Below are 12,379 nucleotides of genomic sequence, written 5' to 3' on the forward strand. Positions count from 1 at the left end.
TAGAGCGTGTTAAAAACAAGCAAAACGTCAACACCTTATCTTTCTCCTGAAATCCAAAATGAGTTTATAAATCTCTATGGCTTCACATGTGTGAAATTATTGTTTGTCAGCAATTCGTAGAAACAAATACTATTTTGATTCCACACCTGATCTGGCCCAAGTGATTTGGTTTGTTGACATTTGTTTTAAGACAACAAAAGTAGTAGTCAAAGAGTCATTTATCGACTTTATACAGATAAAGGAAAAAGACTCTTCCAATATTGAGAAAACAATAAGCACAAAATTACAAGCGGATGGAATTTTATTGAGTGATTGTTGTTCACAACGTTATGATAATGATGCTGTCATCTGTCAGACGTTCAACAAAGAAGTCTGAACAAAAATCCAAAAGCAGTGTTTATAAACTGTGACAACCATAGTTTGAACTTAGCATTTCTTCATGTTGCAAGTCAGGAAACAACAGTTATTACCTTTTTTGGTATAATTGAAGCCATTTATAATTTTTTTGCTCATTCATCAACTCGGTGGGACGAACTGCATCAGGAGCTTAAAATCTCTGTCAAGCGTGAATCAGAAACACGGTGGAGTGCAAGAGAAAAGGCAGTAAAAGTTGTACATGAAAAACTGGATGACTTTCTAGGACTCTTAGAGCAATTAAGTGAGAATGTCAACACGGATGAAACAAAATGTGGTGCTCATAATATTCTGCAACGCATGCTTACATTTGATTTTCTTGTACTTATGTATTTTTTGGAGAATTCTTTTATCATCTATCAATCAAGTGCAGAAACGTCTTCAGGACCCAAAAATGAATTTTAGAGAAGCATCTGCTGATCTTGATTCTTTGAAAGAGAAAATGATAGATTCACATAAAGTCCTGTCAAGAAGCACTTAAAGTGGGCAAGAATCAATGTGAAACATGGGGATTAACCATTGAAAGAAGAAAAATACGTCGTAAACGAATGCCAGGTGAAAATGCAGATGATGCTGGATTGACTGCTGAACAGGAAATTTATCACATCATGAAGGATGTTATTGATCGCTTGATTACAGAAATAACGGGAAGATTTTCTCGCTTACTAGATTTGGATTCAAGGTTTGTATTTTTACTAGATGTGCAAAACATTGTTTCTGGAGATTTCGAAGACGGAAAATTGTAAGACAAATGTTCTGACTTAGCAAAGAGCTATCCAGGTGATATTGATGGACCAGAATTGTACAGAGAAATGAAAGACTTTAGAATGTTGATAAGTAAAAGAACACAGACCGATTTTCCTGAAACAATGGTTGCAACTGATTTGCTAACATTTATAATTTCATATGGTGAAGATGTTTTCCCAAATTTAAGAATTGCATTGCAGATTTTGTTAACAATTGGGGTTTCTATTGCTAGTTCTGAAAGGTCCTTCAGCAAGCTGAAATTAAATCTTGCATACTTGAGAACCTCAAGAACGACTCAGTAACTTGGCAATATTAAGTATTGAAAAAGACGTACTTAATACGAAAGCAAATACTTAATGCAAAAGCACGAAAGGTTCGTATGATGTAACCATGAATACCAGAATGCTACGTGTACAAGATCTAGTTAAGTATATGTACAGTTTTGTAAACTAATAAAATTTGTTATTTGTAAACTAAAGTAGTATTTTATCAATCTGTTTTATAATCCATGTACACCACAAGTGACTGGCTTCTCATATAAAACATAAGTTTCAAAACTAGGGATATAACAGAAATTTATTCTGCATGCTTGAAAGATTACTCTAGCTATGTGATTTTGAACAATACTGGATGACTTAAATATCAAAATGGTTTACAAATTATGTAAGTACACCTAGTAGGCTATACTTCATTAGTTCTAGGTTTACAGTTGTGATATTGTAAGATGTTATATTGTGTCTTTATTTTAGGCCTGTGTAAGGCGGTAATTAATTCTTTTTGTAATTGTCATTAAGTAGGTAATGAGTCACAAAAAATTTCAGAGGTGGGGGCGCCACAAGTGTCTGCTCCTGGGTGGTGAGAACCCTTGCTACGCCACTGCCTTCAGGGACAAACTCTTAAACGGTCGAATGAACCGTACCCTGGATATAAGTTAACCCTGAGGAAGAAATTGTCTCATCTATGTTCTATTGGCTTTATTTCTGTGGTATGGAGAGTAATTTTTTTTTGTTTTGTTTTTCGTTTGCTAACTTTATTATGAAGATATCATACTGATTTTATTATGCAAATGAGTACTAGAACAAATTAAAAACCTATTATTTTGTGATATTCTTCAAGTAGCCTATATTTAAAGTTAAGCATTGGAATACCAACCATTTATCTTGTAAAATAAAACTACATTTATGCGGTTTTGAGCCTTTTTAAATTAACTTGGGTATATGGATAATGTCATGAAATTGTGCCTAATCCATTATTCGATATTATTTAGCGAATTAACTGTTTAATGATTTTATAATGTGTGTGTGAAATATTTATTTTCTTCGTGACCAAAGGTAAACTTGAAAAAGAGAACCTGTGACGCAAGAGGCCAAATGCATTCCTTGATTGGCTGTACCCTCTGCTTAGGACTGCAGTTTCTCCTATTCAAGGCTCGTCGGCACAGCATAAGTCAGCAGACTAAAGAAATAGTTAGGCCTCTTTTTTATCTTTGGTGAAAAAGAAAAATATTTAACACACACACACGCACACGTATATTATATATACATATATAATTATTAAACAGTTTGGTCTGCTCTATAATATCGAATAATGAAGTAGACGCAATGCCACGACATTACGCCTATAACTAAATTAATTTAGATTACTGTATGGTGAATTTAAAAGGGCTAAAAATCCCATAAATATTGTTATACACTTCGCAATTATAAGAGGCTGATGAGCTTTGAATAGGTGAAACTGCAGTCTATAATAGAAGGTACAGCCAATCAAGAAATGCATTAGGCTTCAACGTCACAGATTCTTTTTCGAATTTTACATTTGGTGAAAAAAAATTGTTACACCGCTTGTTTGTTTGTTTCCGGTAGAAATTCTTTCCGAGTATCTTCAGCGATACAAGTCCTTTCTCGATTAAACCAGTTTATTCTTCCTCGATACAAACTTTCAGTACACAGTAGTTCCACAATCAGTACGTTTTTCGTCACTTTAAACTTAACTTTTATAGTACACGCTATAAATTACAGCGATTCACAATCTCGATAACTTCGCTCTCGGTGAGTGTAAAACACGCACTTTACGGCACACTAGCTCGAAACTGACAGAATCATAAATTACACGGAACTCAAAGCAACTACTGCTCTCTGTTCATTCACCCCGTTGGTTTTCACTGCCAGGTTTATATACTAATGAAGAGGGCATCTCGGACTTCCCCGATCATTCGAGAAACTCATCAGCAGCGTCACGTGACTTCCGCTGTCGTAACAATATCTTTAACACACGCATGTAATAATAATAATAAAACATTCAATAGTTATAACGTTAACTTAAAAAGTTTAAGTATCATCAAGGAATGAATAAAAATAAAATTAGAAAGTCTTTTCAGATAATATATATAGTATTATTGTGTTAATAGTAGCAATAATATTGAACTACTCCACTAACTACAGTAATGACATTTTTACAATGATGGCGTGATACCAGATAACTTTTCAAAAGTTAATTGCGTAGCACTGTAATCAAACTTAAAGTATTTTTTACGTAAAAGAAAACTTCCACTGTAATAATGTAATGTTGTGGATTAGTCGGTGTCGACCATATGGTCCCAAAGTAAGCTAAATAAATCAAACAAAGTTAAAAAATTAGCTCAGTCGGGTTATAATCCAGCAATTTCAAATGTTATATATTTATTACTAGAAATATGATTGGTATGAAAATAGATAGAAACAAACATTTCAAACTTTTTAAATTTAAATTCAATATTTATGATTACTTATAATAATAATAATAAGAAGAAGAAGAAGAAAAAATCCTAGCATTGATAAACAGGGATGTTTGTGTTTGAAAGTCGCTATTTATACTCTCGTACATCTTGCATTTATTTTATACACCAACAAAAAAAAAAATCAATTCTATAAACTTTCTATGTTATAACAACTATAGGTGTTCTAAACAGCACTAAAATGGATAAAAATTAAACTCTACGGTGACTATATAAACTTTACAGCTTTTTTTTTTCCAATGGTAAAATTAATATATCATTTGTGATTTACAGATTTATTGCTTTCCTTGATTGGCTGTACTTTATTCTGCGGACTGCAGTCTCGACTATTCAGAGATCATCACCACAGCTTGGGTTAACAAACTAAATGTTACGTCTCTGCTCGTTTGTTAGTTTCCGGTATAAATTCTTCGCGAGGAACTTCAGCGATACAAGTCTTTTCTTAAATAAAACTAGTTTATTCTTTCTCGGTACAACTTTGCAATACACAGAATTTCCATAGTCACTTTCACTTAAACACACGCTATAATTCACGCACTTTACTTACGGTCACTACCGCTCACTTGACTCAATTATCTGTCTCTATATATCTCTTCAATCTGCTATCTATTCTCTCCACTTTATTTGCCGGGCTTATATATTAAAATAGAGGGCGTCTGGCAAATACTCGAGCCTTCATGATCCTTCTAGAAACTCATCACGTGTTATCAGCGTCACTTGACTTTTGTTTTTGAGCCCCTCTAAAGTCACCATGTAGTTTAGGTATGTGAATAATAATATGGAATTGCGCCTAATTTATTATTCGGTAATATATAGCAGACTAATTAGATATGAATGATCGGCACTTGTGTATTGTCCAAAATGTAATAAATAATTAAAATCAACGTTTCATATTTACAAAGTGTACATATGAAACGTTGGTTTTAATTAGTTATTAAATTTTAGCAGACTAACTGTATGTTACAGATTTTTCTTTTTCACCAAAGCAACCAAAAAAAGAAATTTTTAATAATCTAAATAAACTCATCTAGCTGAGTTTGTAAACATTGTTTTCAGTATATCTATATTCCTGCTGCTTTTGTCGCAAATAGAGATCCTATTTGATTGCAATGCTTTACAGTTTTTTTTTTTAATCTCTCACCTCATTTACCTTGGTAAAATATTGATTGTAACACCATTTCACTGTATGTTCCACTAATGTATAAAAACTAGCGGTCAAGATTATTTTCAAGAAGTCTGTTATGGCTAATGTTTAATTTTCAAACAGGTGCACTATTTTGACATGGAACAATTTGCAATTCGTAATGATAAATTTGTTTGCTTCCATCTAGTGGCTGAACTAGCAACTATAGTGATCACGAAATTAAAAAAATTCTTGTCAGGATAAGGAATATATTATTTACAATACACTTTCCCATACTTCTTTGGCAGTTTTCGGTTCCATCATTTCTAGCTTTAGTTTTTATTTTCCAGTCAAATTTTGTCATTGTTAAATACATCTTTATGCTTTGATATTAGCTGAAGCTTCGTACAAATAATTTTCATACTTTAAATTGTTGAACTGTGCTTTTGTACAACAAACGAAGAAATAAATCATATTTCTCACATTACAGACTAAGATACGAACATGTGTAATTATGAAACCACTTATTGTGGACAAAACAATGAATATTTTATGCAAAAGAAAAATACACAAAAATTAAAGAATAATGAGTGTGACGCAAACTTCAGTTTCAGTTACTTGGTTCTTAACAGCTTGCACAATCTTTGCAAAAGTTTGTTTGTAATTAAGCACAAAGCTGTACAATGGGCTATCTGTACTTTGTCCACCACGGGTATCGAAACCCGGATTCTAGTGTTGTAAGTCCGCAGACATGCCGCTGTGCCACTGGGGGGCTTGCAAAAGTCAATACCAGTGAAAAAAAAAATCCATAAACTTAACATTATCTCAGTTGTAGACATCTTTCCTAATCAATCAAAACTAGCCTTTTGCTTTGCGGAATCTGAGTCATTTCTCATAAAGACCTATTACAAAAGGAATACAATGAAGCTTACAGTATCATTCAATTTTATATAAGTGCGACTAACCGTATACGGAAGAATAACATATCCGGGGAAGTTATTTCGTGCCGTATCCATCGGTCCTCACGAAAAAAAAAAGTACTTCTTGAGAATAATTAACATCACCTTATTCAACGTAATTTTGAATAAGGTTAACTTTATTTATGAGCGTTAGCAGTAATACAGTTTTAAAAATTATCTAAAAAAATAGTAATTGGTTGATATACAATGTGAAGACGTTTACTATTCGTGCTTACTTCTTGACATACTTTTTCTGGTACAGTAAATTTAGAGGAAGAGGATTCGGTCTTTAACTTCCGGTTTAAAAAGAGTCGCTCTATTTAGTTAAAATGAGAGGTTCTTTACTCTGCCATTTTTGTTTTGTTTTTTCTGTGTGACGTCGTGACTGTTGCTAAGTAAGGAATTAGCATATATTTCAAGAGGTCGCATGTTTATCGATAAGTGGGGGCTAGTGGAAATTAATCCTTCATGTAAACCTTTTATATAATCTATATGAAATTCGCACGAATAAAGAAAAATTATTAAAGTAATTGCGTACTTATATGTAATAGTCCTGTAAAATATTTCATTACATTTTAATTTTCTCACATAGTTTATTTCTTAATCAGAAGTGTTAAATGCATTTTACACATTTTCCCAACAAAACAAGACAAGAAACGATGATATTAGAGAGTTCGTTGTTTGTTTTTAACCACAAAGGGCTAACTGTGCTCTGCCCACCACGGGTATCGAAACCCGGTTTCTAGTGTTATAAGTCCGGAGATAATACCGCTGTGCCACTGGGAGGCGATATTAGAGGGAACAAAAAAATATATATTATGAGTTTGGGAAAGAGAAAAAAGTACTTTATACGTATATATACTAATTTTTACTTAAGGTCATTCATAAAATATAAGAGCTACTACATTTACCTATACAAAAAGTTCGGAATAAAATGTAAGCCCTTGAAAACAAATATACACTCAATAATTAGAAGAAACAAAGTGAATATATATGTTTTTTTGGGTAGTAAATTAATTTTTTTGTGTCTCCCGCAGTCAGGATTTGAACTCGAGACTACTCATATTACAAACAAATGTTCTGACAACTAAGCTAAAGGGCTAATTAAATAGAAATATTTTTCTAAACAGCTCAAACTGCCACATCCTTCCCCTCTCACAAACAAACACCATCCTCAGGTCTTATCTTAGGGACGTGGGATGACTTCCACTTGTGGTCTAGTTTTTCTGTGGTAATCCTTCCTCCCCCCCCTTTTTGTTTCAGTTTGCGACCAAACCTGAGATCTGTTGCACACCAGACGAGTGCACTACCAACTGAAATATAGAATTAATACACTAGCCCTTTTTAATTCATTTTAAAAACTCAAATACCACTACAAATATTGTGGCTGTAAGCAAACAATTTAATGTAACTATTCAGAGGTGTAGGAGGCAAACTAAAAGTGGGGGGGGGGGGCAAGGTTCATCTGACCGAGTGAAAAGAGGAAATGTTTGCTATAGGCGCACCCATTACGCCCGGTGTCCAGAGCTGGCTTTAGAGTACTAGAAACTCTTGGGTTTTGGATTAAATTTTATGCACTCTCTTGATTTTCGTGAGAGCAATTTTTCTAATTATGGTGCATTTTTACTGATTCAGATTGAAAAGTGGGGGCTCAGGTCCCCCCTCCGCTTCCTATGCCACTGCTACTTGTTCTTTTATTAATGGATTTTCATTTTAATATGCTTCAATGATTCGCAGGATCGTATATAAATTCTTTGTAATATTTTATACATGTTTGTAAAGCTAGAAAAATATATTTAATTCAATTACACCCGCTCGTCTTTACACTTTTTCGTCTTAAGTTCTGAATTCAATGTAAATTATATTTTGAATACATTAAATTTTCATGTGCTGAATTAAACTTAACTAATATGTAAATGTCAGAAGAAACGCATTGGTTAGTTCTTGAGTTTGTGTCCATTAAAAACGAAGTGCCTCCCCCCCCCCCTAGTGCACAGCGGTGTATCTGCGGACTTACAACGCTATAAACCGGGTTTTGATACCCGTGGTGAGTAGATCACAGATAGCCCATTGTGTAGCTTTGTGCTTAACTTCAAACAAATAAAAACAAAATGAAATTATACCGTTGTCATATTGTAAATGAAATATGGTCACAAACTAGGACACATACATTTCTATAATTTTTGTACTTTTATCTAATGCTGTAATTATTATGTTAAAGTAGCTTTAAATGGAAATAAATAGTTTAATTGGCCACTTCTATCAATCACATACACGCCGAACTGGGATATCAGATAATAGTATCACAATATTTGTAGACGAAAAGAAACCTACTGACTCGGATCCGGGAATGTATTAGTAATTCTAAAGCCTATGAAGGACATATGGGAAAGTGACACCACTACAGTAACAGATTGTCATTGTGAGGCAACTATCCACTGTGGTTTTTATATAGATTGATTGTACACACACACACACACACACACACACCTTATGAGTAAATGTAGGAAATGGTTCATTTAGTTACATCCTGCAGAACTGTCATGTGTTCTCAGAGTGTAGAATAAGCAGCGTAGTACAGATAATGCAGTTTGGTGTGAAATAGCAGGTCATTTCCGCTCCCTTTCTCTAGTGTCATTAATCCCCGCAGCTACGAGACTCGAACGTTTCATTTCCTGTTCTAACAGGCGCCGCGAGCCGCGTTCATTCAGTACTAGTATTAAGCTAGCAGAACAGAGCGTGGGCGGCCACTCTAGCTGCAGTCCTTAGTCTCGTTGTCTAGGTTACGAAGTGTGCGAAGGAAGATGTGCAGAAACCTGGATGGATAAGAGCTATATCTGCACTACGTTTTTTCTCGAGTTCGACCTTCTTAGCTATAGTCGTTTGTTGCTGTTGCAATGTTCGGCCATTTGTTAGTGTTTTTGACATTGTAAAACTATCAGCTGTTGTCACACTTTAAACTGAGTAACCGTAAATGGCGTAAGGATATTCGTGAAAATGTTGAAGTGTTTTCCTTTTGCTTACCATAACTTACAAGAAGATGAATATTGTCATGTGCCACTAAGAAACTCGCCATTGCGGACGTTTCGTAAGTCGAACGTTACCGTCACTTTGCCAAGGCCCAAGTCCTTACCGACTTCCCCTCAGCCCTTGCCAAACTTCAAACCCAAGAACACAAAACACATCGAAAAACAGGAGGCTCTTCGTAAAGCGAAGGGGCTGATCTCGGTACACCAGGGTCCAGAACTTGCGTATCGATATACTCGGTTCTCTGGTTCGTCGCCTCAACTTTTCGACTCATCCTGTCACAGGACCGACTCCATGAACCGCACGAAGATCCACTTGGCAGGAGACGGCAGTAATCTTACGAGTTCCTCTGATTTAAGAAGATCAGATATTGTTAGACCTAACGCTTTCCTCAACAGCCCTCCACGGTGTTGGCTTCATCCGGATCAAAAGATCAGAGATGACGGAGTATGCTACGGGATACGTGTAAGTGATAGTTTATTTTTGTTTTATGGCAAAGCCACTAAAGCTATCGGCCGCACGTGTAAGTTTATTTATATGCTGTTATTGCAGACGTTTGTCTACTGACATTTATAAAATGGAACGTGTGCGCACTAGCAAATATTTATATCGATGATTAGCCACATTCAAAATGATTAACTCACAGGTTCGATAAAGTGATATTTCAAGTATTGTTCGTACAATTTAGTTAAGTGATGGGGCTGGCATCGCTTGATGGTTAGGGTGTTCGACGCGCAATCTGCGGATCGCAGGTTCGAATCCTATCACCGAACACGCTCACCCTTTTAGCCGTAGAGGCGTTATTATGTGACGGACAATCAGCGATGGGTATTGTTGATTAGTTGCCTTTCCTCCAGTCTCTCACTTCTAAATTATAAATAGCTAGCGCAAACGGCCGTTCAATATCATTGCGCGAAATTCAACAAACAAACTTGTGTGATGTTTCTGTCACAGTGCATACACTTTTTTATTTTGTTTTTATAAATGTGTTATTGTATAAATAATTGAAACAAAACCTTTGCGAGGCAGTTTGGGGAAATGTCGCAAAACCAGTAAGATGTCAACGTTACAGACAGACTATATTGATTGTATTAGGTGTAACACACGTTTATGCAAACAATAACGTATGGTTACGACTGACATGTGCACAAACGAAGTTAAGTTAGAAAGCTTTCTGTTGACAAAGTAATCTAATTAACTGTTCATATATTGTTATTGATTACAATGTTTTTATCTGTATAGTAATATGAAAATTGTTGTAACAACTGTAATGCATTTAAAATTTAAACAAGTAGCAGGATCCTGGCAACTGTCCCTTTTTTCTCTCAAAGGTGTACTTTGATGTCTCAAGAAATCCACAAAATTCAAAAATAGTCAGTAAACTCACTGGTTTTACAAAGTAAGAGTCTGAATAAGGCATACGACTATAACAAAATGTTAAACATTCTGTAATATTCAGAAATGAGTCCATTAGACTGTGACCGTTTGACTTGTTTAAAAAATGCTTTACCAGCAATAGATATCTCTGGTAGGTTAGTTCAGTATGGTAGAACATTCGATTGGCGCGCGAAAGGTCTTGGGTTAAATCCCGAAATACCGAAATTACTACAAAAAATGACGTTCAACATTGGGCCATCCCAAAACTCTGAGATGACGCTAGAAAAGCAGTTAAATTGTTCATTATGAAATGACAAAAATTACAATGGAATACCCTTTTACCTCTTTATTTGTGTTTAAAAAAAACGAAAAATAATTAAATAGAGAAAGATATACGCATATGTGCAAATGGTTACACCTCAGGAATTGACTGATTATAAAAATTACGGTAAGTTAATGCCTCAGCTGCCACAACGGAAAATGTTTTAAACGTTTTTCTATCATATGAAAGAAATTGAAATTTTTCGTTTACTTTTTTAATGCATTTTAGTCATTAATAAAATCTATATTATCACGAAGCTCAGCAGCAGTACAATGGAACCTTTTTTTTCCATGGGAACTGGTGTTTATATTCCAATATTTTAGTATGCAGTATTCAGTAAGGCACGTATAAATATTTATACTTAATTATCTCATCAAAAATTAAATACTATAAGTTTTATTACAACTATACTAGAAACTGCTATTAATAATTGAATTTGGTAACATTAAAATATAACCTTAGTTGTAAAGCTGGTTTGAATTTCATGCAAAGCTACACGAGGGATATCTGCGCTAGCCGTCCCTAATTTAGCAGTGAAAGAATAGAGGGAAGGACTGGTAGTCAACACCACCCACTACTCTTTAAACTGAAAGTGTGAGCATGTTTAGTGAGATGGGAGATTCGAACCCAAGATCTTCAGATGAGGAGTCAAGCGACCTAACCACCTGGCCATGACGGGCCATTGTCAAAGATGGATGAAGTATTGATACAAAAATTGTATACCAAACTTTTGTACTCCAAATGCAACATTACATGATATGTCTCATGCACTACTTTATTTTATTTTTGACCTTAAACATCAAAACATAGAAAAATAATAAATAAAAATTGCTTTATATAAATGAAATGGATTTTTTGGGGGAAAACATAAATAACTTTTGTATAGGCAGAAGTTAACGTTGTTACATACGGTTGTGTAGCACTGAGACTTGAAAAGGTAATTATCCAAAAATACTAGATACTACACGAGGGCTATCTACACCAGCCGTCCCCAATTTTGAAGTGAAAGACTAGAGGGAAAGAAGCCAGTTAATCAACACCACCCATCGACAATTATTGAGCTACTCTTTACCAAGAAATGGTGAGCACGTTCGATGAGGGGATTCAAACCCATGACCCACAGATTACGAGTCGAGCACCCTAATCACCAGACTATGACAAGCCCTAAAGATGCTAGACTAAGTCAATAAGAACTGAATGTGAAATACTAACCACCAGACCATCTCAGGCCCTCCAGATACTAGACTTAGTCAATAAGGACTGAATGTGAAATACTAACCACCAGACCATCTCAGGCCCTCCAGATACTAGACTTAGTCAATAAGGACTGAATGTGAAATACTAACCACCAGACCATGTCAGGCCCTACAGATACTAGACTGAGTCAATAAGAATTGAATGTGAAATAATAACCACCAGACCATATCAGGCTCTCCAGATACTAGATTGAGTCAATAAGGACTGAATGTGAAATACTAACCACCAGACCATGTCAGGCCCTCCAGATACTTGACTGAATCAATAAGGACTGAATGTGAAATACTAACCACCAGACCATGTCAGGCCCTCCAGATACTTGACTGAATCAATAAGGACTGAATGTGAAATACTAACCACCAGACCATGTCAGGCCCTCC

General features: G+C 35.1%; 1 protein-coding gene across 2 annotated transcripts in view; it reads left to right on the top strand.

Moving 5' to 3' along the window:
- The first annotated feature begins 8,731 nt into the window (after positions 1 to 8,731).
- The window catches only part of LOC106464620 (SHC-transforming protein 1-like), a 60,136-nt gene continuing 56,488 nt past the window's right edge, over positions 8,732 to 12,379 (top strand). For both annotated transcript variants that reach the window (XM_013924778.2, XM_022392847.1), the window contains exon 1: positions 8,732 to 9,508. In XM_013924778.2, the coding sequence (XP_013780232.1) occupies positions 9,014 to 9,508 (495 nt within the window). In that variant the 5' untranslated portion in view covers positions 8,732 to 9,013. The remainder of the gene's footprint in view (positions 9,509 to 12,379) is intronic.

Source organism: Limulus polyphemus, unplaced genomic scaffold (genome assembly GCF_000517525.1).
Source record: "Limulus polyphemus unplaced genomic scaffold, Limulus_polyphemus-2.1.2 Scaffold62, whole genome shotgun sequence".
NCBI classification, from domain to species: domain Eukaryota; kingdom Metazoa; phylum Arthropoda; class Merostomata; order Xiphosura; family Limulidae; genus Limulus; species Limulus polyphemus.